The 27,728-nt window shown below is 37.8% G+C and overlaps 1 protein-coding gene across 1 annotated transcript; it reads right to left on the reverse strand.

Moving 5' to 3' along the window:
- Positions 1–1,099: 1,099 nt before the first annotated feature.
- LOC113091595 (protein tyrosine phosphatase type IVA 2-like) lies at positions 1,100–27,623 on the reverse strand. Its single transcript, XM_026257171.1, has 7 exons — positions 27,473–27,623; positions 6,517–6,793; positions 6,110–6,218; positions 5,918–6,010; positions 3,739–3,869; positions 2,598–2,672; positions 1,100–2,268 (listed from the first exon to the last, which is right to left on the reverse strand). The coding sequence occupies exons 2-7, from the start codon at positions 6,519–6,521 to the stop codon at positions 2,157–2,159; spliced, it is 525 nt and encodes a 174-aa protein (XP_026112956.1). The 5' UTR covers positions 6,522–6,793; positions 27,473–27,623; the 3' UTR covers positions 1,100–2,156.
- Between the last annotated feature and the right edge of the window lie 105 nt (positions 27,624–27,728).

The following is a 27,728-nucleotide window of genomic DNA, read 5'->3' on the forward strand; positions in this document are numbered from 1 at the left end:
TGGATAGATTGTGTAAAGAATAATGGTCTCTTGTTAGGTGTTTTCCAAACTAATCAGCCATTATAGAAGAAGAGCGGTTACCTTGGCAAAAGAAGGTTGCAAAAGTATTAAATGAAAGTGTGGCATTGAATTTAGCCAGTGTGTATTAAAAAAACAAACAAAAAAATCATAATCAAATTTACTTTTAGGGTTTTGTATGCGTTTATTTATTTATATATATATATATATATATATATATATATATAAAATCGAAATGATTAACAGTGCAGATATATATATATAGGCTTTTTTCATCATATTTACAAAGGGTGCAAATACTTTTGATATAGACTAAAAAACACAATGTTAATCTGAAGTTAAACCTGCCCCCCGGTAGGTTTAATTTAAACCTCAATTTAGTAGCTCTAGTCTTCCTTCGGGAAATCATTAAATTTTAGACTAGACTAAGTACAAGACTATTTAAAACCATGACAGAAAGCAGATTTCTGTTAATCTGGTTTAAAGGGCCATTTTAGTTTAGGACTAAGCTTAATCTCGGTCCTGGAAAACTGCCCCGTTGTGTCCTACATCTGACTCTTCATATTACAGACTCCAGTGGATTATGTCAGCAGGTGTAGAGATGGAAAATAAATAGGTCATTTCCACCATGTGACTGACTTAAATATTTCAAGAGTTTAGTCATCTTCCATCTGCACTATCACTCTTCACATTAGAAATGGGTTTCCTTTATGCACGAGTCAGGACCTTTCTGGCCAGAAAATCCTCAGAGTCAAATAAGTCATATTTGGTTTGTCTTTAAATGACTATCAAGGGCCGTACATTCTGGGTGATGTACTGTTTGACCAGACACGTTTTTTTCTCTCACCTTTCTCTTTTATAGAACAGCAATCTCAAAGATTGATTGATTGATTTCTTTTTCAGTTGCAGGTGTAAGTACATGTCACTTGCGCCAAATTATCTTTCACATTATCTTCCGGAATGATTTCGGATGTTATCTTGAAGGCGGCCGTAAAAATCAGTCATCACAAAGTGACTCATCTACCAAGCACAATAAATAGCTAACATATTACAGGAAAGAACACAATGAAAATAGGCAGAATCAATTGCAATTCATTTATTTGTCTTCAAACCAAGATGAAGTGGGGGTGTTTTCAAAATGAGCACAGTGATTAAAACAATAACAATAAAAAAAATGTAATTAAATAAACCCAGAGCTGACAGGTCTCCTGTCTCTCACTTCCTTCAGTGTTTGTGGGCTGAACAGTAGGGTGACAGATAAAGTGTACACTTTATGTGTGGGTGTCACAGCCAGGCCAACAAATTAAGCTTTTTACGGAGCAGCCAGCAAAAAGCAGCTATAGAAAGCGAGTGCCTAAGTCAAGCCAAGTATCCTCCTGTATTTGAATTTGGATGTAGGACCGTCCTACGGGTGAGGATTTTTCTAAGCTGGACTCAATATTGCACTCCCCAAAGATTAAGATAACTAGAGAAAATAACATGGCTCCACAAAAAAAAAAAAAAAAAAACCCACCCACACTCCTGACAAGACACTAATTATGGAGAATAAATGCAGCTGACATATTTAAAACCTAGGCTAACCCTAAATTAAAAGATTTCAAAGGGGGCAATTGCTGCATTGGAGAGGAACTTCTTAAAAATGATGGCGCAAAAACACTTCAGAGTTGTTTCTGTAACAGAATTGGCTGTTGTGTGTGGAAATTATAACAAAAAGAAAAAAAAATAAGATAGATAAAAGATACATGCCAAACAATAAAAGTCTTAAAAAAAAAAATCAACATTGACAGCAAATGTAAATCTTTTCATCATGGTTCAAAGTACTCGTTCTGAAATAACACAAAATAAAAAGTCATCAAAGGATTGGAAATTTGGGAAATCAGGGGAACTGGTGTATATTCTTGCCCATGACTGTTAACGCTGGTTAAGGAACCAGGTTGTGGGCTCATCTGTGTGCTTTGACCCTTCTCATTGATACTGCTGGTGAATCCATAGATTAGCTATCATTCATTACATCCCTGTGATCGATTAGCCATGATTCATTTGATAAAATCACCACAATTATAACCCACAGCTTTTGCTCCCCTTTACCCTGGTTCAACTTCCCACAGTTGTTTTGAAGGACTGACAGAATTGACGCATTACTGGACACAGCAGTTGGGACCGTTGGGATCCTTGAACCGCAGACGCATCTTGGGTCTGTATTTTTCAAGGTAAAGAAGCTGTTTGGAGTTGAAGGCTCCACGTCTCTTCCTAAAAAAAAATATATTTATTATATTATAATATATTTCTTTTTATATGATTTATGTGCTAATTTTGAAGGAGTAAATGCTAGTTGCAGGTAGTCTGCAAATGTTGGGAAATTTGAGTTGACAGATCATGCAAGGTACGAGGGGCACATATTTATTTTAATCTAATAGCTAACAGTCTAATAGCAGTGACCATCTGCAAGTTGTCAAATGTATGATGTCTGGTTTTTAAAAACTGTTCAGATTTAAAAAAGGTGTGTAGTGTATTCCAACCTTAAAACAGAAGTTAGATTGTCAAATGTATATCAATGAGAAAACATACAAAATACTTACTGTCTAATAAACTGCACCGCATCTTCATACTTCATCCCACACTCGATTAAGGCTAAAGCCACCAGTACAGGTGCTCTATGAAAACAAGATAAAACAGATTCAATACAATGCAAGTTTTCAGTGAACAAACTTACAGCTTGATGAAAAAACAAAAAAAATAAATATAAAATAAATAAAAAAATTATAAAAACGTTTTTTATAAAAATATGTATATTTTTTAAAAGGTCATTCATTCTTCCACCTGCATCAACAATGATCAAATCAGTGTCCCATCTTTGGGAGCTCCTAAACAAGTTTGCTTGTGTTCACAGAGAAAACTGTATTCTGAGCTGCTTGTTTATGTTAAGAGGTCAAGAGCTGAGAAGGCAGTCTGTAGTTGAGTTCACACACACACACACACACACACACACACACACACACACCCTCTCTAAAAAATGCAGAACAAACAACAACAACAACAAAAAACACTTCTGCGCTTGGAGAGCAGAATGACCACAGGCTCGTTTAAATGGTGCTGCTGTTTTTTTGTTTGTTTGTTTTTTCGCTAAAGGAACTGGTGTAAACTGAGCTCAGGAAAATGAATGCAAGAGTACAGAGTACACTGTACTGCCCACAATGTTGGTTACACCAAACTAACACAAGCAGGTCACAGACCTTTACCTTCTCAAGTTTAGACTGGTTACTGTTTTGTGTGTGTGTGTATCAGCAGGTGTATACAGAGGTGAAAGAGGCTGAGAGTTTGAGAACACAAGTGGAGCTCATATGCAGGTTACTTTTTACACAACCACACAGTTTCGACTGGTCATGGGTCGCTTGAGCAACTAATGGACTCAACTATCTTAACTAGAAGTCCAGTATAATGAGGCAGGTTTCGGATTCACCTGACTTGGAGTAAGCCTTTACATAAGCTGCTTGGTAACTTTACCATCACGAGAATCCATTACATGATAAAAAAAAAAAAAAAAAACATTCAAATACAAAACTTTCATTTTCAATAATATTTCAAAATGTTACTGTTTTTTGATCAGATATAGAAAGTTATTTCAAGATGATACATATGTCCTATCATTAGAGCTAATAAAGGAGGGACTAACACTTGCTCAAATCTCTCAAGAAGCACATTGACAACTAAAACACTAACCGGCCCAACCCTGCAACACAGTGAACAGCAATGCAGCATTTTGGCTCCTCTCTGAACTTAGTCTTCAGCAGGTTTAACCAATCATCTACAATCTGGGTTGGGGGCGGAGCTCCGTCATCAAAGGGCCAGTCCTGCAGCAGTGAAAAAAAACAACAACAACATAAACTCACAAACAGCAATTTAATGTCTTGTGTATTGCTCAGAGCACTAGAGAGAACATTTTCAAAGTAAAACAGCTGAAGAACTTGAAATGTTTCACACTAGGCCTTGCAGAAATTGCCTGTGGAGCAAGGCATTGTGGGAGAGCAGAACATTCTCATGAACTGTTTTTGGGCAGAAGGCCACAGAGATCTGGCCTCTTCCCAGACAAACCACACAACTAGCGAAACAGGGTTAAGAGGAGAAGAGAGAAATATGAGGAGACAAAACAGGAGAGGACAGACCAAGGAGAATAAGATATAATGTGAAGCCGGAAACAGGATCAATAAGGAGAGCCATCAGGAGGAGTGAAGAATACAGAGGAGTTCATGATGGATCGTGTTCACCAAAATGACGTGAAGTCTAATGTCATCCTAATGGAGTATAGTAGTTTTCTGGTAAATCCATTTGCATCACTAAACACAGCTCAGGACAACATTAATTATCAACCGTTTCTTGTAGTTATCGCAGTCTGCTTTGCATTTCCTCTTCAAATATCCCTAGATCTGAGCGTGTGAGAAGATTGGTGCTTGGGAACACTGAAGAGAAAGCGTGTGTGGGCGAGTATGACAGACAATGGAAACGTACTGGCTGGCAGCTCCATGTCTACGCAGCTGTCTGGACCGCCGTGCTTCTACTGACCCGAAGACAACTTCAGCTCACAGCAGTCTCTCACTTTCTATGCTACTCAAACATGCAAACCATAGTTCCAAGGTGCACTGTATTGAACAGTAGATATATAAATCTTCACTCGGGTATAGGGTTACTGCAGTTAGACAGATGCCATGACTGTAACCACCCTAACATGACAGTGAATTTTTAACTACTCAGTACCTTCTCTTTAAGGAAGTAAGGATATTGTTCCCCTTCTAACACCTTTCCTTCCTTATAATGTCCAAATAATAATCTGCAGGTCATGGAAAATGATCAAATACATAAAAGGGAACAAAGTCATGGGCTGAAATTTCCTCTTTTAAATGCGAAACTTGGGTTTGCCTAAATCTCCAGATATAGTGGCGGTAAATATATCTTTTGTTTACCAAACTAGCATGTAGAGTAACAGGTGAGCAGAGAGGGTAAATAAACTGTCAGGCCTATCTAGGCTTTTCCAGAAGGGTCAGAACAAGATAATTTTGAGTATAAATAAAGACATAACACGCAGAGTACGTTTTTTCCCCACAGGTCACTAAGGAGATGTCTTTGTTACACACACACCCGCATACAGCACTTGTTGGTGACATCAGAAGTGCTATGGGTGAAACGACTTGCATGATCTGAAGAGGAAAAGGAGCATGTTTGAGATTTTGCTTGTTCAGTTCCCCTTTTGAGATCAGATCACAGAAAAGACCACTGCAAATGGGACAAAGCAATATATAAAATTTGCTGCACAGTTGATGCAACCCACAATATCATACGATACCCAATTTCATGGGAAAAATTTTAAGAAGCTGAAGCATGAATGTTTTTGCAATGTGACAACAGTGTCATATACTTCAGAAATGCTTCTCCCATGCTGACTGGATGTTCAAGAAACATTTATTATTATTATTAATGCTGAAAACAGTTGTACTGCTTAATATTTTTGTGAAAACTGTGACTGGGTTCTTTGTTAAATAAAAAGTTTAAAATAACAATAATAATGTTTTAATTAAAATTTTGATCAATTTACTATGTGAAAATAAAATAAATGTATTTAAAAATAAATATTTTACTGGCCCAAACTTTGGAACTGTAGTGTATAAGGGTTCAATATTTACCATTTAAACATGTAAAGAATAAAAGGCACAATAAACAGTAAAAAACAGGGCTTAACAATAAGTATGGCCTGGGGCCAGTGTGGGAGTTTTGGACTAGCTGAAAAAACGATTAGTTGCCCTTTTATGCTAGTGAATTACCAATGGGAGTTCCCAAGAGTGCAGCACAGGCATACATGTGCCTTTTTATCAACCAAACACTGTTCACCTCAATTAGATTTACTCACCAGGACCTGTATGCCCTCCTTCTCCACTGGTGCTTTGTCATAGGTGGCTTCACATACTCTTACCAGTGTGTTCACCCCAAACTTCTTCAGCTCCTAAGGACAGAGGAGGCAGAGTGAAACGCGTGAAAGAGAATATTTGGGTTTCCCCTTTCAAGCTCATTCACAAAAAGAGCATCTAGATGGCTCTCTTACCTCAGTGAACTTGTTGAGAGTGGAGTTGGTGGGGTTGTGTGTGATGAGGAATCTCATGCAGTCATAGGAAATCTCAACAGCGGCAGGGCGGTTCATGTTGGCAAGACGTCTTTAAAACAATTACAATGAAGTACTTATAATTCCTGTTCCTTTGTTTCTTTAAAAAAAAATCTTTGGCTCAGTTTTCAGCAGTATGAAAAAATAAATAGACAAAAAATATATATATATATTGGGTGAAATGGAGGGTGGACACTAGACTACTAGAAGTACAAACTAAAGTCAAAAGGATGGTGATCTAGTCCACAATGTTCAAAGGATGCATAAAAAAAGGGATGAGAAACTTGAAAGGAAAACTAAAGAAAAAGGAGACTATCCCTCAGTCATCCAATTGAGACAATTGAGATTACCCCATTCAGGAGAAGAGTTTCTGATTGGCTACAGGGAGAAAAAGCTGTAGGGAGGAAGTGAGGCGGGTGTGTTTGCGGACTACACGGGATCACAAAAGGGTATAGAAGAGACAGACTGGGCCCAGTGTGCTGGCTGTCAGGGAGGCTTCTGGGTAGCGTAGTCCCGCGGGTGGCTAACAATTCACTTGTCCACGAAGGTAAGGTGCTGAGCCTGGCAGAACTCTCCGTAGATGGTCACAAACGCCATATATGTGTGATCCGAATCAACACAGAAATGCTGGAGAGGGAGAAAGAAGATAAAGTTAGAGCAGAACGAAAACATTGAATTAACAGTCATTTAGACATCCTTTTTAAAAACCCTATCAACATCTTAAGAGTACTACTGCTCAGCTCTGAATGATGATTCATCCTTTCTCCTGCGTAAGCCAGTGACTCGTCCCATTGAGTGATAACAACAAGTCTAGGACATCATGACACCTATGTCACAATGCAGCACAAAGTACAATGTCTTGTGTATTGCAAATGCAACATTTGCCTCACAAATGCAGTCTCTCAAATCAAAAGCTGTGCACACTCGAGAAAAACAGAAGGGTAGAGCAAAAGAGAAAGCCTGACATGAAAAAAAGCACAAAAAGGACAATACAGTGAGGGCTTGTTCCTGAGTTTCTGAAAACTCTAAAGTAGTTGCAAGGATTAAAGTCAGGCAAAGCTTCAAACAGCCACAACTGTTTCACGGTCCCACGCATCTCTACTCAACACGCCACCCCCATCCATTCTTAAAGGACACCCATCAAAGTAACCAAGTCATCTTGGCTCCCTGTTCTTTAACAGACTGAATAACCACATTAAGAAAAAAAACGAAAACAAATAGGACACACAATGAGAGTCTTCACGATACGAGACTTGGACATGTCGAGACAGACACGGTTAAAAAAAAAAAGGAACATCAGAGGATTTGGACTGTCAACAAGTTGCAATTCTCAGTAGGAAAGAGGCAGTCTCGAATGCTAGATCCAAAAGATGAAGCTAAATAGACGGCACCAAAAGGAGAATAAAGTGGCCTCTTCAAAAGAGAAAAAGCAGCAAGACTAGGAATGTGATTATCTTATCAAAAGAAGACCAAAGCTAAAAAGCTCTTTTTTTAAACCATCCCCAGGGTCCTGATGGTAAACCAATGATTCGGACAGGATAATTGAGCTGGGCAAGAAAGCACAAGCACACAAAGGAATAGGACGAGTGGAAAGAGATGCTACTGTGACGCTGAAGTGCAAATAAGACAATGACCCCGTTTGCACCTGATATTTATCATCAGATCAGTCTTGGTTGAGCGGACCATAGCGTTTACATTAATATTAACATCTGTCTCTTGTGGAGTCTGTGTGATAGACAAAGTTTGGGAGTCTTTCAACTGATTTGAAAAACAAGATTAATAAGAAACAGCTCAGTGTTTGACCTGCTTCTTTATTAAACAAGGCTCCAGACTTATTCTTCCCACTTGTCGCTCTTTTGCGACCAATTTTCTGTCTGAGCACATGATTTGGTTGCTATATATATATATATATATATATATATATATATATATATATATATATATATATATATTTATTTTTTTGCACTACAACATGGGATTAATCAATGCATGCATTATCATAGTTTATAGTATTTTGGAAACGAAAGTGGTTAACATTTAACCCGTTCTTTTTCATCAGTATTATCTGTGATTTTAATTGTGTGAACGGGAGTTCCTCTTTTGCGGTGTTATAAGCTGGGCTTTGGGAATTTGGGATCTTGTCATGTTTTACAAGAAAAGATAATTGTCTGTTTTGCTTAAAGGGGGGGGGGGGGGGGTGAAATGCTCCTTCACAACTCCAAAAAGTAATTAGTTTTATTATATTCATAAGAGAAAGATAGTCTGTACCAATTTTTCCCGGAAAAACACGGCCGACTGGAGGCGTGACGTGTGGGCGGAGCTAAAGAATCACGAGCGCCAGAAGGCTTTTGCGTTGAAAGCGTTTGGAAGCTGTGACTTTACCGTGAGGAAAAAACCAACCAAACCAAACCATGGCTAACAGTCAGATTCAGCCGTTTATTTATGATCCAGAATCAGATCCCGAGGCTGAAACTGAACGAGAGCAGCAGCAGCAACGACTCGCTTCGAACGGGGCTCGAACCCGGGTCTCGGCATGGGAGGGGACCCACTAACAAGAAGGCAGAGATGTTTGAAGCAGTTTTACTCACAGCATGCGGTTCCAACACACGATCGTGGCCCTTTTCGTTGGGATTGCATCATCGTTAAGAAATAAACGATGTGCAAATCCGTCGTCAAACTGGGCCTTGTTTGTAAAACAAGCATCTTCGAAATGCAGGGAACAAACACAAACAATTGCACAACTCCGTTGATGCTCTGTAAAAATAAACTCCATTCACTGGTCCCTTAATGCTGTTTTTTTTTTTTTGGTAATCTGTGCAGGGTTGTCTTGCCCTGGCAACCAAAAACACACTACTTTTGTGACATTTCGCGACACTCTCGCTCTAATCAGTGAATGTCTGTTGTGCTCTCAGTGCTGTGCTATACGGGAGCGCGCGCTCTTCCGGCAGACGTGCCCTCAGGACCCATATAAGGAAATTCCGCTCCATCTAACGTCACACAGAGCCATACTCGAAAAAAACTTTCCGAAACTTGTGACAAACCGGAAGGAGTATTTTTGGAACAGAAATACTCCTTCAAACGTACAACTTAATTTTTGAAACTTTGTCCATGTTTAGCATGGGAATCCAACTCTTTAACAGTGTAAAAAACTCAGTATGCATGAAATAGCATTTCACCCCCCCTTTAAATACACCTTTTCACTTTTTAAGACTAAAACAAAAGATGGATTCGTTGTTATTCTTAATTTAAAAGCACAACAATAAAAAACTAAGATACAATGACAAACTAGCTTACAAAACGTTTATAAACAAAAACAAATAGATGAGGCATGACACACAACGCATGCTGTACCGACTAATAAATTACAGAAGGTTTAGCAAACAATCATAATTAAAAGAGCCTCCTCTGGTTGAAGAAGCGGTCTTTTACTGTACTTTAGCTTGAAAACCATCCATTGTTTCCTCAGTGTGTGTGTCATCTTTGCTGCGCACACCTTCACAGTCCTGCCGATGAATCAAACATAAACCAGGCTCTACAATCGAAGCGCTGTGCAGCTCAAATTAGTAGTGCGGTTTTATTAAGCTTTTCAGTTTCGTTACCATTTGATGTTTCTCATATGCAACAAATGACAGTGCTTACGAGTTGAACAATGCAGAGGTCGCAAAATAGGCAGAAAAAAAAACAGTTGCAAAATGTGACCATTTGGTTGCAGTCTGGAGTCCTGTTAAATGCTGATATTTTTAGACGAACAGTTTTCAACACTGATCTCCAAAAGGCATGTAAAAACCAAGTGTAAGCAATGCACATAAAAGTTCTATAAGAAGCCATGCAGTCAGGGATGCAGCTGTGTGATAACAGCGTTCCTATCAAGGCCCTACTTCCTCCTCTTGCTCTACTTTTACCAGAAACACATGCAAATCAAACCACATTCGCAAGCCACTCCTGTAAATACTACTACAAGAACAGATGGGGGGAAAAAAATGAGTGCAAAGTAACAGACGGTGAGACAGAAAGAAAATAAAAGGCAGATAGGCAGAAAAAAAACAAGTTTTGCTTACAGAGCACTAGGGGCTTTCTGCCATTCATTTCTCTTAGTAATCGCATAGCCAGCACTAATACACTACTCAATCTTCTCTCACAAGACCTATCTAGTGTTTAGAAGTCACACGTTTAAACTAGGCAGAACTGGAACTGTCCGGTAATACATTCAGTTTCTCTTTAACACCAGAGGCGAGCCAGTGTGAAGCCTCTGCTGTGTCACACGTACACCCTGCTCAGTTCCCCTGCCGCTTATACAAACACTCACACACATCAGCTGCATTGTGCATGAACGAATAGAGCACTGGAAAAAAGGAAGACTTCTCAGAAATGACAGTTTCATGTTGCCCACTGTTTTGTGAAATACTGCTTCTTGTTATCTGGGTCATCTAGGTCACTGGGTACAGAGCTCTGTCTGTCTGTCTGTCTATCTCTGCCATGCCTTACTCCATCTGAGCCCTCTTTCCCTCGACCCTATGCAGCTGGGAATGTCTGAAAGGCCATATGGCTGCTCTTTTCATAATCTAGGAGTGTCATGTACACAATGATAATGAGCGCTCTATCTGAGAACACAGCAGCCCAAACAGGTGATAGAAGCGGTACGGACTGTTTTACGTAGTGTGACTGAGCAAATCCCATATTGTAAGAGCAGAAGTGAGGATCTTAATCTAACTGAATCTGATTTAGCTAAAAAAAAAAAAAATTTAATAACAGGAACTGTTGCACGAAATTGTGACTTATGTTGTGATATAAACCCTAAGGTAATAGGGGTCTAATGAGTGTGAATGTGCACATACTGTATAACTTAACTATTTATGGCTTTTAAAAAAAAAAAAGCAGCTAGGGTTCGCAAAAAACATCTAAAAGCAGCACCTGAGCATGCTAACCCAGCCAGTGAAACCGATTACGGGGCTTTAGAAAGGTTTATATGCCAACAGCAAAGCACTGATCCTTTTCAGATCCCTCTGATTTGAGTAACAAATTCAGCTGGGACATTGGAGCTGTTTTCATTCTTCATGATAATTTTAGTCTGAAACCTGCTGTAGATATGGGCCAAAAGGTCTGTGTATGAATGCACATAACACAGCATGTAAGAACACAGAACTAGGCAATGATTAAAGCAACAAACTGACTCACTTATGAGAAATGAATCTGAAAAAAAAACTGAAAAATACAGCGATACATATGCTACCTTCATTTATTTGACTGGTTATTTATTTCTACTTCTTGTAGCACTCTTTTCTTTCTTTTTTCTAGAGTACAGTCTGAGCTGCTGACCAAAAGCTGGACCTGTATCAGAGTCAGTTGCAAGGCTCTCTTCTTCAGAGCTGTCAGAGTATGACTCTGTGAGATCACAGGCCTTGGGCTGAGGGACAGAGAGAGAGATGCAGAGAAAACCAAAGATAAGAACTGTGCCAGCTCATGCTTTGCACAAACCTCTGGCTGGCTATATCACACACTAGGGTTATATTAACAAGTTACAGCAACTGCATGTAGCCTTCAAGTATATCTCAAATAAATAAACATTGCATCACATTTTTTTCCAGTAATTATTCAGACAAATTATATAAATAATACTACAACATTAACAACCGTACTATCAAATACACTAAGAAACATTGAGCAACTGGAGAAATTTCATTAAAATGATCAAAAGAGACCGTAAAGATTTTTACAAAAGTTTTGTGTGGTTCTTTTGAGTTTTCTATCCATAAAAAAAAAAAAAAAAAATTGTGGAAACCATGAAACATTACAACAGCACTGTTTGCCACATTGATGGTAACCAATGTTTCTTAAGCACCTAATCACCCTGGAAATCAGATTGGAGTAATGACTGCTAGAAATTCAGCTTTGACATAACAGGAATGAACCACATTTTTAAATATTAAAATAGAATCATTATTTTAAATTGTAATATTATTTCATGATAGTGTTTTTACTGGATTTCTGGTCAAATAAATGCAGCCCCATGCTTTTCAGACTTCCTGCAACAGAGACAGTGTCATGTTCAACTAAGCATCTCATCAAGACATAATTGACACATACACATGTAATCCACCCAGCTGAGAGCAAACATCCACCCATGAATCGACAATTCACAGAAAAACTCCCCCGACTGACGCATGCTATTCCCAAAAAACACAGAACGGATGCATGCGAGCACAAGGAAAATGCCCCTCAGGTCACAAGGATTCCCTGGAGATTTACCATCGATTGCTACTTCAGTCTGCTTGCCAGTAAGGTGAACATGAGCATACTGATAATCTGTGACTCCTGCACGAGAACATGAGAATGTGTAAGTGTTGACACTTGCCACTCTTCACCACAAACGTGCAAAAGTTTCACTTGTCATTTCAGTCTCACTAGAACTTCCGCAGCTTCAAACATGCACCGCTGTTACACACGCTCTACTTATTTTTAGGCATGGAAATATTGTATTCAAATATTTTGGCTCATCAAAAAAATTCTATTAGAATAATCACATTAATATAATTAGAATAATGTTATTTAGAGAAAGATGTTATTTTTTAATATTTAGAGAAAGATGTTATTTTTTAATAATCAAGTGTGTGTCACCATTTCTGAACTGAACATTTGAGCACAACCCTATTCCTTTTCCACAACAAAGTATGCGGAAGATAACAAGCAGTGAGGGAGTAAAGTGTGAGGATACACCTGCTCAGGCCTGCATGATTTGTTGGTGTGACCATGCTGTACTGACTCAGTGGAGGCCACATAGTAACAAAGGTCAGTGGCAACTCAAAAAGCAAGAGCAAAACATCAATGCTCCATCTAGATAAAAGAAGATAAGACCAAGTTCATCCCAAGTAAGATGGCAAAGATTTGAGGGCATTAAGCAAATACCACAAGCAGTAAACTTAACCCCAGCTCCAGAAATGTTCATACGCAGTCACGCAGGTTTCCACAGGCTATGCCACAAGCAATAACATCATAACAGCTGCCAAGATGCTTTAATTAAAATGGTATGACGTGTAATAGAAAAAACAAGTTGGATCAAGTTGGGCCACCACAAATGCACACCTGAGAATGTAAGTACACATTCCTTAACTGAATATTGTAATATGCAAAAAGCTTTGAATTAAATTCCCTGAATTGAAACCACCAATGAGTTTCACACAGCTTTGTTTGCTGCATTCCAGGACATTACAGATGAAAAAGGTGGGTCTATTGACACTCTTATGAGATCAGAAAAAGAGGTTTGGCTGTGCAGGTGTAACTAGTGCTGGCACTGCCATAAAGAATTTCACATTGTTTAACAAGTAGTAAAAACTGAATGTTGTTCGGCTGATAACATACAGGTAGGGCTGAGCAGTACATTGAATATTCACAATAATATTCCCAGGAATATAAAACTGAGCAACAATGAATATGCTGTTGACCCAAATGCACCTTTTAGTTGGCTATTACGTTTCCGGGAAAAAAATGGTTGTGCCATTTTTGTATGTTAAAATGTTCTGCTAAAATATATTTGGATGTAGTGTTCGATACCGAGACATAGTCAAGAATTGCGATTTCGATACTTTTGATACTTTTCCTGAAAAAGGAAAATACACTCAAATATCATTGCTGTGCTTTATATTAAAACCAGGACAACATTCTAATCATATAACACACTAATAAATTAACTTATGAACAGCAGATATATTAAACATTTGAACAAAATATGATATATCAAAATATAAAAAATAAATTAGAGCAATGACATTTAAGGTAAAGAAAGAATAAATTTAGCAGCATTATCTCAGTTATCATAAGAAACATAAGAGTAATAAATTTATCTTTATTCTGAACTTTGAATAAAAATTTGAACTGCGATTATATTGAACAATGTTTCTGAACTCAGAAGATTAAATGCCAAAAGATAAATATCAACTTAAGTAAAAAAAAAAACAAACAAAAAAAAAAAAAAACAAATAAATTTAGCAGCAATATCTCAGAAATTGTACCTCATTCTGTCAGTTGTGCAACCTTTTCTTTCAGAGGAGAAAACTCAGCCAGTGAGCTTTAGTGAGCGTCATCTTTTTCTACCAGTCGTGGATCAGCGGCCACAGTATCACTTGTACGCTCGCACATGAAGCTAGTGATGCGCGGATCGGGTCTTTTTCCAACCAGCGGGTCCCGCTTTTATGAAATTATTTGGCCCGCCCCTGCCCGCAAATAAAGTAACATTTCTTTACCCACCCCGACCCTTGCTTCGGGGACATCACAGAAGATACGTTTCTACTTGGACCTTCGTATTGTAACCTTATCAAAGAACCTAATAAAATATGAAAATATATATTCCAAATATTTCTCGTTCACTTAAGTTCCTCCCTCCACAGCAGCGCGCGAGCATGGCGCTATCATCAGCGCATGCGCAAATTGTTAACAGCTCTGTGAACTGTTTCATCCTGTCCGAGTTACTCAAGATGTGACGGAGCATGTGATTTGTTGAATGTAATGAACCCATACGCCCTTCACTGAATGAGATCGAGAGATCTTCTCATTCGTGAACGACTAGAAGGAACTGATACATCTCGTTTATGAACGAAATGAATGCGTATACAGGGTCAGTGAGCCAAGCATGTAAATCTCGATCAGCAATCAGCAGATACAAAGCGCAGTTATTGGGGCTGTGCAGTTACGCTCGTTTTCATATTTTGCATACAGAACACGTTAACTCCACATTTAATCCCCGATTAATGTGAATATTATATATGAAACCTCGTGCTTTGTTCATCTGAACAACTTATTTAAACTATTTAATGCTATTATGCACACATTTTTAGTAAAGCCAAATCAGTTTAGTAAAGCCCCTAATGCAGCCATCTCGCTGTAGTGCTTTTTTGCTGCGTGCATGAGGAGAAAAAAAACACAGACGTCCATAGGGAGGCACTGAAAGCGTGCGTTGCACACACCATCATAAAATATGTCTCTTACAAATCTGGAACACAGTCATTCTTTGAAGTATCGATACTAATAAATTTAGGAATCGTGACGTTTTTAATTTCAGAGAATCGCGATACTTTTGAAGTATCGGTGCATGGTGCAACACTATTTGGATATAGTTATTGCGGTTTATTAAGTTTTCTTTCAATGTAGAATCACTGAATATTAATGAAGCATTGGTGAAAAGAAGAAAACCTCTGAGAAAAAATAATTCTACTTCAGGGTTTCCCACACATTGATTTATTTGTGGCGGGTCGCCACAATATCAAAATTGACTGCCACAAATAGATTTAGCAAAAGGCTTTAACTTCATTAGCCGCGTTTCCACTGTCAGGTGCCAGGGCCAGTCGCGTTTACACTGTCACTTCTGGTGCTTGATCGTGCCTTGTCGGGGCTAACTTTTTTTTTTTTTTTTAATCGGTATCGGAATCAGCCATGAAAAATCATGATCGTGCATCCCTAGAATTAAGAAACATTAATAATCCTGTTTCATGACAGGATAACACAGTGTGAGAATAAATGGCCCATCTCCCCAGGTGTTTTTTAAGTTGCTAAGAGGAAATGTCAAAGTAGCTCACTTTCAAATAATTAACATGTCTGAACCACACCATGTAGAAAATAACAAAAGACAAAGGACATAAAATAACCAATGGACCATAGGGGTCCATAAATAACACTTCCAGTTCAGAATACAACACACGTTATGCTATAAAGGCCAGAAATAAAAATCTGTGTGAATCATACTTAGTGGCCTATAAATTCACCCGAGGTAAACCCTGAATGCCACACAGATACTCGAGGCCTGTCTGTCTGCTGAAGAATGCTGGAGAAGGGCTCATTAAATTATAGTTTCATTTCCTCACCATGGATAAATGCTTTGAATTTATGCATAATTATAATATGGCATTGAAGTTCAGCCAGCTCACAATGACAAAAACAACTCCTTTTTCCTTGAAATGTAATTTATCATGCTTGATAAATTGTTTTAAATTTGTTTTAAAAGTTTGATAATTAGTATAAAAAAAAATCCAGGTATTAAAAAGTTATTTTGAAAACAGCCAAAAACAGTGGTTGTTCAATAAATTCATTTATTTTTATTTTTTAATATGCAGGCCTTTTGGAATATCCTATCAGGATCTGGTTAACTGTACTACAAAAATACTCTATAATTGATTATGAAAAGTGTTATGTAAACTATAAACAGTAGATACAGATATATAGTAAATAATCTACACTACAAAAGTTTTGTCTAAACTAGGGATGTCAAATTTCGATTATTTCCATGATCGATCGTCGTTTAAATTAACGATCAATTAATCGATTAATCGTTAACCATAATACTGCAAAATGCATCTATTGCAGGCATGCAGTCAGCGGTATGACAGGATGTGCAAAAGCCACACACACACACAAAACGCTTTCTCACTTGAATTAAAGAGGTTTTAGCCTGAATAAAATGCTAGTAGCAGGATTATAAAATGAATAGATGCGATTATGATCATTTGATAAAATGAAGAGAGCGCGCCATACTTTTGAGGTCATTTTACTTTGTTGACAGTTTCCAATCCCGCACGGAGAACGCTGAACGCGCCTCTTTAAATGGTTTTGTGGTGCTCGTTGTTGTATTTTAAAGCACAATTGCAATGTTTTCAACTGACATTATTGTGTAAAATTATCCGAAATGTGGAGCGCGTGTGACTGCGCTGCACATTAAGTGAACTACATCGGCGCTGCTGCACCAAAACACAGTTGCTCACATTAATTTGATCCTGCTGGATTCTGTCCTAGAAAATGCAGATTTTTTTAAATCCGGCATACAGCGCATTAGATCATGACAGTGCATGCGTGCAGGCGAGGATGAGCGAGCGCGGCTTTGGCTAGATTTATTTGGAGGTTATTGCTCATGTCTCATTCGGCACAAATCGAAATGTTTCCATATTCGCAATGTATTTGAATGTTAAACTATTATTTATAATGTAAACTAGGCTTGTACTTAACACGCATTCGCATATAGACGGAAAAGATGATCCTCTTCATATGAGCAAAAACGTCCTTGGCATAACAGCAGAGTGGACCGGTATACTACGGTCTATTTAAACTGAATGCTCCAGGAATGTGTCGGTCACAGCGCCTAATTAAATGTTTTGAATCCAGCAATTATTTATTTAGAAATGATAAGATCTGATTATGACAAGTGTGGTATAAAAGCTTTGTTTATTCGAGGAATAATAGGTTAACTGGAAAATGTTAGATCGTGACCATGCTTTTGGACCCCATAGTCTTCATTTACGCGGCTTTGTTCTGGTTTGCCGGTTGGTCACGAATTTCCACAAATTCAGTATATTTAGGCATTGTTTTTTTTCCTAAATCTTCATAGTCTAACCCTCTAATTTCCCAGGTTTATTTTATTATCTTTCGCTTTTAATAACGGTTTTCGCATCTCTTACTGTGGTAAACATGGGAAGGGAAATTAAAGATTTCATGAATTAAGAATTCGTTCGATTTATTAATTTGTTCCCTTATTTCACTTAAATCATGGGTTATTTAGGGAACAAAATTAATGAAACATGGACAATTGCCACATTAATAATTCGTAGGAATGAATTAACAAGTTGTAGGAATGAATAGACTACCTGTCCTGTCACTGTGTCCCGCAGCCCTGCAAAGCGCACGATATAAAACAGTTATCTGATGAAATGATTAGTAACTACATTTCTATTGCATTTAATGTTGAAGAACTTTTATGTTGTTTCTATTTTAATGTACTTTAAAGTTTAAATCACATTAAAGCTTAATTTCTACATTGTGAATGAATGATGATGCTTTTATATATCGTCACCGTCACTCACAGCCGCTCGCACGTGTTGAGTGCGCATGAGCCGCACGCAGCCCAACATTGAATCGGTTAACCGACCATCGATAGCCTTAATCGATTGCATCTCTTATCGACAATTAATCGATCATCGATTAATCGTTGACATCCCTAGTCTAAACCAATTTATAAAGGGTCAAAAAAGTTGTAAGGTACCATGGTAGAGCTGCACGATTAATCGTTAAAAGATCGCAATCTTGATTCAGACACCCTCTCGATCTCATTTCTAAATGACAATGATTACCTGAGTCTATTAAACCTTTGGCAAAGTCTTACCGGATCGTTAAAAACCATGTTCGCACTGGATTGCATGCAATTTATGTGTCGATGAATGAATTTTTCATTCAAGAGAATCGTTCAAAAACGCTGATTCATCCAGTAATGAAACAAGTGAAGTAGGTTTTTGAGTGAGTCGTTGAACCATTTAAAATTGGGGTATTAAATATATTATATATATAAAAACCTGCATTTATTTGATCCAAAGTACATCAAAAACCGTAAAGTTGTAAAATATTTTTACAATTTAAATCAACTGCTTTCTACCTGAATGTATTTTAAAATGTAATTTATTCCTGTGATGCAAAGTGGAATTTTCAGCATCATTATTCAATGTCACATGATCCTTCAGAAACTATTTGAATATTCTGATTTGCTGTTAAATTTTATTTGTATTTTTATCATTGCAAATTAAAAGTATTAATTTATATACTTGTGATAATGATAATAGTAGTAATAATAATAAAAATAAATATTTCTTGAGCAGCAAATCAGCATATCAGAATGATTTCTAAAAGATCACGTGCTGTATTTTGGATAAAATAAATGTAGGCTTGGTAGGCAGAAGAGAATTATTATTAAAAAAAAAATCTTACCGTTCAAAAACTTTTGGACTGGTAGCCTAGTGTATATTAAAATGTTTCATAATTCATTCAGATTAAATAGACACTTTTAAATAGACTGCAGCAATAATATTTTGTAACACACTATTTTATTTAGTACACAGAATTTTATAGACAGAATCTTATTTGTGAATTTGCACGCTGTAACAGGTATAGGAAAACTGACTGACGTGTCAACAAGACTGCACCATGCAATCACACAAATTAAACTTTGACAAAACACTGTGTGACTTTTGACTGCATCAAAGTAGTTTGATAAGCCATAATATCTTACAAATCGGATCATTTTGAGGTCAGCTCCTTGGTCCAGACACAAACAGGGGTCTTCATTTTTTGATGCCAAAAGCAGGTGGTATGAAAATTTGCATAATAATAATAATAAAAAAAACTGCAGGGTGCTGGGAAGAGAGAAATCTGCTGCCAAAGCCAGGTGCTCAGTGCAATGCTAATCTCCATCAACAGAGAAGGCAATAAGGTACAGCCAGAAGCCATCATCATTCTTATGTTGTGCTTTGCCATAGTCACAATGTTCCTCAAACAGCCATTTTAAAAGGGAAATAATTAAATAAGGTAGGCTATATATGTTTAATGCACCTGCTGCTTTAATCTTCCCATTCAGATGTCAAACAATTAGATTTAAAAAAAAAATGGCCATGAGATAGGAGTGATTGCGAGTTCAAATGCACCTTGAAAGCTGCCTGTGGTCAAGTTTAGAGACACACAGAAATGACTGCTTTGGCAGAAATGTGCTTTGGTAAGCTTATGAGCAAAAACAATGTTCTTAATTAGGGGTGCTCTGATTGATCAATTACCAATCACTATCAGCCGATAATCGCTTTGGGATGTTTGATCGCTGGTCTCTATAAAGGCCGATCTAAAAAAAAAACGATCTCAAGCTAAGGATGCATCTGCCTCGAGAGATTTGGCATGACATGCAGCGGCACCGTCACCATCTCAGTCCAGCGTGGATTAAATAGTTATAATGCTGAAGGTGAGGTACAATTTATACTTCTACAATAAATAACTTAAAGTAATTTGAAAACTTTCTGAGACACATAATTTCACAAACAGTTTTTATTATTTATTATTATTCATCTGTGTAATCAATTAATGGCAACTGCTCAGTCTTCTATTTGTACATTTGTAAAGTTGAAAACTCAATACAAAAAAGTAATTAAGTACCAACTTTTTGCATTTATTATCAATGTTGCAATTTTAGAATTTAGAATTTGTATTCACACATTTAAACATGTCTATAGTACATGTAGAATTTAATAAAGCAACTTAGGTTTACCCAACTCTTGTACCAGAGACATAATGAAATTGCTTTAGATTTTTATTTGCATAATACCTTAGATTTATACTAGCATTAAGAAATCAAGTTGGTACCCTTAGCCTTGACACTTGTAGCAGACTCCTGTGTGAAAGCACAATGAGAGTTTGTGCCGCTTCTTCACCACTTACATACCACACATGGTCTGCATATACACTGCAAACAGAGTATGTGTGAACTTGGTGTAAAAGGCCGCCTCATAAACAGCTCACGAAATCAGGCTTGCACGGAGTGTTAGCTATCGTGAGAAAAATACATTTTTTTTTTTTAATGTCTAAAAAATGCCTTTAAAAAGGCCTACACTTTTTCTGCATGTGCAATTCAAGTTGCAACAATGGATGACAAAACTAATGTGCAAAATAAGGTAAAACCTAATAACCCATCAAAAACAACAACAAAAAAACAACAACGTCATCAACCACCATATTAGCGTTTTGAAGAATCACTCAATGTAGACAAGAAGCTGCTCGGTGGAAACTCCGCTAAAAAGGAGGGAACTCCTATAAATGCTTCCACAAACCTGCCCATTTCCTGTGAGTCTGATGCTAATACCACTGTGACTGTAAACCAAACAGAATGACTCAAACGACAAGGCAGACAGTTCATGTTATTCAAAACATAAATCTTGATGATTGACTGTCTTCTCAAAGGCCACACCATGCAGCTTTTATGGAAGCCATGCAGAGGGAGCAGATGTCTGTCAGGTCAGGATGAGACAGTGTTAAGCACTGTGCTCATTCATCAAGGGATAGCATAACTCCTGCTGGGCTTGCAATGCTGGCTCAAAGGCTATAACAACTCCTTCAATATTAAAGCAGACAAGCAGAAAAGACAGTGGGAGGAATGGGAGTCATGCTGTTGCCAGTTGTGTAGATGTTTTAGAAGAGCCTGCTGTGAGGCACAACTCAATCCATGTTTGTTAACAAGCTGTGAACTTCTGCTACCAGTGACATTTACCACGCTGCCCAGTAAGAGGGGCTACTGACAGCTCTTTTCATCCAAAATGCCAAATAAGCTATAAATATGGTCTAAACAGGTCTAATGCTGATCAAAAAAGCCAAGTTTGTACTTCAGTGTGTTGAAAAGTTATCATGCCTTCATATGGCACAGTCTTTATATTAGTTAATAATGAGAGAATTCAGCAGACTTGCCAAAAAATAGGGGTGCTCCGATCACAATCGGCCGATCATTAATGCGCATTTCGTCAGAAAAGCCGGTTTTTCTAATCAGCGGTTAATTCCATCAGGTGCCTTCTTTCACATAGAGCAGCTGTTACTACACAGAACCGTTGTTAACTGAGAAGATGCGCCAATAAACACTTAAAATGAAGTGGATTTGTGCATCTTCTCTATTAACAACGGCTCTGTGTAGTAACAGCTGCTCTATGTAAAATCACGCACCTGATGGAATTAACCGCTGGAGCACCCCTACCAAAAAAGCACCAGGTCTCTGGAGCAAAGCAGAATCATGCTGAAGGTCAATTTATTGTAGAGCCCGACCGATATATCGGCCGGCCGATATTATCGGCCGATATGAGCTTATTGCATTTAAATCGGCATCGGCGTTTATAACGGCCGATGAATGATGAGAAACAGTCTCATGCTTTACTCATGTTATGAGTGTTGCATAGTTTACCCACCAGAGGGAGCTCTGCAGCTCCAGAGTTGACAACAGCGCCAGAAATCCACTAGCGAAGAAAGCGATCAGCCAAGCCAGCCACGGAGATTTTTTTTTTCTGTTTTGACGGTGAGTCTGTCGTTCTTCATGTGAAATGATTTAGTTCATACACTGTATATACAATGATGTGGTAGTTCTAGCTAACGGTCCTATCATTATCACTTATAAATATTCTGTAACATCACTTACAGCCGCTTAATGCATTGCTATATTAGATTAGCCACAGAGCTAATACCATGTTTATCAGTGGAAGAGTGCGAACGTTAATAAGAGGTCAAACTATAACGTTATCGTTTAACTTATTCTAAATATATCTGCAGTGTTTCCCACATAATGACCGGGTAACTGTGGCAGGGGGGCAATGACTAGAAGTTATGTTCAGCGTGCCTCGAAAAAACAACAGCTGTTATGTTATTGAATGAATTCATTAAAAATAGGTCATTGCACTTACATCAAATCACGATATGGACGAATATCTGTAAGTATTAAGCCGGAATAGTCTTTTTAAATATGAATCCTGCATGTTCTGCGTGTCTCTGTTAATGAATGGCGCAGAAGCGCCTCTTCATTCATTAAACACACGTAAGCGCATTAAGCTCGCGGTGAATTCAGCGTCTGCTGTCTCACTAAATAATCACGTGAACACATGAACAACATCTCCAGAACTGCTCTGACAGTCACTTCATGAGCATTTGACCGTTTGATTTAAGTAAAAGCAGCATCACATACACAGAACTGTAAATGTACGCCAACCCGTCAAAATAAAAGTCCAGTTAAAGACTGTTGTTCAGCAGAATGTACAAAAGCCTATCATAGACTCGATTACTAAAATATTCGATAGCTACAGCCTTATGTTATTCTAACGCTAATATAGCTTCCTTTTTAGCAGGCCCCTTAAATGCTTGCTATTAACTTGATTGAAGGTGGTTCTTCTCAAAATTGACAGCGGTGTGTTCATGACACTAACGTTAACCATTCAACTTCGACTAGATGCGTCAGAAATGATTAACCAGATAGTACATGTAAATAAATGTGAGCTGAACAAGCGCTTTTTTTATTTTTTTTATTTTTATTTTTTACAGATTGTTTCAAAGCAGCTTTAAAGACATAACAGGAAAATGTTGTAATATTGTTAAATAGAAGTAGGTAATAGGTAATACCTATTGGTTGACAAATAAAATATATATATATTTCTCATTTTTGCCTATGTAGGAGATCCCTGTTTATTATAATTCTAATTCTAATGATGACACGAGTAATGATACATGGTGATATTATTAATACACATGCTTATTCTTTCTCTGTCTCTTTCTGCCCTACAGATGGCTGAAAAAGGGCATGCTGTAGCAGCAAAGTGTGGGACTACTTCTGCAAATACTTTAACTTTAGTATTATAATTTATTTACAGAACACACACAGACTGTTAAAACCAGCTTCAACTGGAAGAAAGTAAAAGTGTTAAATGTTTAAAATCAGGCTGTTTTTTTATCATTAAAAAATATATACTTTTGATGTGCAATTGTTTAGTCATTGAGACTATAATCTAAGGCTTTTTTTTTTTTTTTACATAATCTCTTCTGGAAAATGGTTTATACAGCCCACATACATAGAACAGGCAGATATTTTGCTATTGAATGTTGTGTAAATGCAGTATATAGGAAATGGGTCTAATATCCAGTTTATTTTCAAAATCAAAATATCGGCTTATAAATCGGCTCTTTTCGAGTTAATATCGGCATCGGCATCGGCCCCCAAAAAACCATATCGGTCGGGCTCTAATTTATTGTGGCAATGTTCACACAGCAGCAGAATACAATCGTAAGTTCTGTATTCAAGTCATTAATACACATGCATTCACACACATTCAGGTTATTTATTTACAACCACATTCTATATCCATTCCAAACTCACAACAAACCATATTTTATGCAAAGCCCTGTGATGCAAACACAACCATACTAGGCAACTAGAGCCATGAGTATACAGGGAAGCTCACAGAAAATATAATCTGTGCATAAGTATAGATCAGCGGTTCTTAATTCCAGTCCTCGCGCCTCCTCCTCTGCAAATTTTGTAAGTTTCTCTTATGCTTCAGACTATTCAAACGTAAGTGCCCTTCGAAGTGGACATCACAGGATATTCCGCCAAGATTCCAGTTCGAAGCGAATGCATGTGTTCCATTCAAAAGTGCATTGAAGTGTGCGAGACGTGAATTTAAATTGTATTTATTTACAGAGGTATATGATGTCACACTTGTCCGTGTGTGAAGATGTTGCAGCACAAATCCATGAATGAATGTTCCGAAGTGAAGTAAACTTCAACAGATGTCCCCTTGCTCAGGGAGTAGGGAGCAATGAACACTGTGTAGAGACCATGTAAATGGGAACACAGTTCATGCACGGAGCTTACTTCTACCAAGCTGATTATCTGAATCAAAATATGCAGAGCTGGGGGGTGCGAGGACTGGAATTGAGAACCGCTGGTATAGATAATAAAGCTGAATTCACACGCTTTTCAATTTAAAGTCTAATACTTTCCCAACTTGATCTGTTCTGGAAACCAAAGTAGAGCTGCAACTAACAATTATTTTTTCGATTAGTCGCCTACTCTAGATTAATTATTTATTTTAATAAAAATAATCGTTAATGTCCTTTTTTTGATTAGCTAAAGAATACTTTGGATAACTTTACAAAAAAATATAAGTACAACTTCTAATATAATATTTCAACCTTTATTAATTTTCAACCAATGTGGTTGAAGTTTTTACAGTATAAAAAAATATAGAGGCAAAGAAAATAGCGCTTATTTTTAGTGCTGCAAATCGATTTATCCTTTGCTGAAATTTCCGTGTCTTCATGGAGAAAGCACATCATGGTTGCTTAGCAACGGCAGACATCCCAGGGGTGCAACTGCCCGAGCGCTTTGGAAAAATTGAGAAAGTGGCACGACTAGCGTTTTCCACGCATTTTTAGGTGCGATATGTGAACGCCCCTAACGTGTGTTCGAAAACCACGCCAACACAGACTTACTTTATTTTTTATTTTATCCTTACTTCAGCCGCTACGGGTGATCATACCAATAACTTGTAATCTTTACAAGAATATCGGAATCATGCAATGAGCAAGACTGCATTTATTAGACACTTAATAATATCACATCAGTTTGTACTTTTAGAATCGCCGAATCTGCTGCGGTCATTCCATCACATCTGCAGCAGAGACATGAACCAGGAAGTTGGTCACCAGATCAAAAAGTAACCAGTTAAACCGTAACACCGGAGAGCGCCAGGATGTTTCCCTCTGAGGTGCTGGTGCATCGCAGTTGTGCTGCCTTGGTACACCATATCGGTTTTTCAAAGGGAACAAATGGCCATTTTATTTGGCTATTACCATACTTTTGATAACAGTGGTCTCTGTTTTTGTGATATAATGCAACTTTCTCCATTCCCTGTATGCCATTACGCGAGATGTAAACAGTGTGACTCGTCGAAGCATTTCACGCACGTCAACGTATTTTAGTAGTCGACGTAATCGATGACGCCGACGTGTCGTTGCAGCACTAAACCAAAGTAAGGGCAAAACTGTAGATAGCATCTAGCATATATATAGATCCTTCACTGAATTAAATCACTAAAACAAACAGAATGTTTACTAAGCTAAGTCAACATCTTATAGCAGCAGGCGATCATGATTTTGTGATGTGTTGTGTATTACAGGTGCATGAAACTGTAAATACTGACTGACTGTGAATATCACAATACATAGCCGGGTTATTGAACTTTTTTTTACTAATCATTTTATAAAAACATTCAAGTGTAGATAAATAGAAAAATAAGTAAATAATGCAAATACGATTAAGACGATGTATAAACATTTCAATTATACAGAGTGAAGAACTCAATTTTTGGTATATTTTCATCACCATATCATGATATCATCTAGATTTGATTAAACACACACACACACTTCATAATGATTTAGTTGGTCCTTAAAGAAATGATCTAAATTAAATAAGAAATTATTCTATCAGAAATGTAGTTGTTATTTTAAAGTTTATTTTAATATTGTCCCAATGTAGTAAAAACACAAATTCTGTCAAACGACCAATGAAATGTCCATATAGGTACATTACGTTGATTATTTGCTGATGAAATACATTGCAGCATGATCATAACTTAGCCAACTAAATAACACCAGCATTAACATCAAACAACTAAGCCATCAGCAAAAAAAAACTCATGCCAGGCAAAATATCTCACCTTATATTATGCAAAATCAGAGGATACCTCAAGCCCTAAAACATGTCCTGACTTGTTCCCACCTGGCAATGTTACAACTCCCATCAGATTCTGGCAGGAATGCCTGCATGTCCATCTCAAACTTCAAAATATGGCATAAGCCATTAACCCACTAACCAACACCTATCCTTTACAGTTTTAATTAATTACACAGGACCAGGATGAAAAAGGTGGAACATGAAACCAGGTGACTCATCAAATACTACACATGGCATCCAAGCACGCATTTTTTGGATCATGTCATCAATTAGCATCCTTCTCGTTTAGAGAACCGGTTGAAATCAAATTCCACCTATACATCAGCGTACCTGTTCTTCAAGCATGCCATTTAAATACTATTGGCTTAGCAGCCAGTTCACTGCGCAGGTTAAGTCTAATGCTGGGTCATCAGCTTACAGTTTAACCATGTATTGGATACGGGAATGATCGAAGACACGGGTAGACTTTAAAGGGTAACCATATGCCAGAGTCACAGTTAAAATAAAGCAAACATTAATATGAAGAAACCAGTTAACGTTACATGTAACTACGTTAACCAGCAAAGTTTGTGTGACACATTTTGTGGAAACGTTACACTAAAAAGAAACAAAAATTAAGGACCCTAATCATCCACGCTTTGCATAACCACTGAAGCACTGAAATCAGGAACATTCTGGAGTGTGACGATAAAGTGATATCTGACTGAACTGACAGTTTTAACATTAACATTAGCTCGCTGGCTAACAATTCACGCTCACCCTCTCTGACCCTCACAGTCGGTCAAACGATGAAAAACGTCAAAGTAACCATTATGTTTTACATCTATATACAGAATCAAACATGTGTCTAATTTTATACTTAAGGCTCAAACGACAAATAAACTGTCTGAGTAACTACGTTAACTTCTTGACACGGTCTCTGGGTGATGATGAGACCGCTAGCAAGCAGCTAGCCAGCGCAGTCCAGGACAGACTGAGAACTCGTGCCCCTTCATTTATTGACAACGAACTCAGGAATGATCGGCAAACTGTCTCTAACCTCGCTAAAAACCGTCTAGTTGTCAAAACGAATAAATCAAGCGAGTATGGAGTTTCCGTTCAAACGTACGCGGGCAAATGGCTGCCACCCTCGCGAGCTCCTTCACCGGCTGAAGCGCGAGCTTTCACAGCTATGACGGTCAAACAGACGACTCGGATAGTCGGTATTAACGTCTTTCTGGAATATTAGAGTCGGAGACCGAGTGATAATAAGGGATACTTACAAAGAACGGGCCAACCATTGAAATCCCTTGACAATCCCCGGAGAATGTGCACGTTGAGCCGTAACCGCGGTGAGGGTGAAGTCGTGTTTGTCGTCATCTCAGTAAAAACTGAATTGAGATGAACTGAAGAGGGAGGAGTCAGGCAGTGACTGCGTCAGCATTGCGCAAGAGCCTGTTGACGTTTTACGAGGACTTTATTCTAAGAAAAAAAGACTTTATTCCAATACTTTGTGGAACACTAAATATTGTTTATTCA

This window comes from Carassius auratus, unplaced genomic scaffold (genome assembly GCF_003368295.1).
Source record: "Carassius auratus strain Wakin unplaced genomic scaffold, ASM336829v1 scaf_tig00214237, whole genome shotgun sequence".
In the NCBI taxonomy this organism is placed as follows: Eukaryota; Metazoa; Chordata; class Actinopteri; order Cypriniformes; family Cyprinidae; genus Carassius; species Carassius auratus.

Excerpts from the sequence above, each read along its gene's own strand:
- LOC113091595 (XM_026257171.1), bottom strand. Across the intron at positions 3,870-5,917 it reads AGGAGGGCATACAGGTCCTG|GACTGGCCCTTTGATGACGG; the intron begins GTGAGTAAATCT and ends TCACTGCTGCAG. Across the intron at positions 2,269-2,597 it reads GCGGTGCAGTTTATTAGACA|GAAGAGACGTGGAGCCTTCA; the intron begins GTAAGTATTTTG and ends ATTTTTTTTTAG.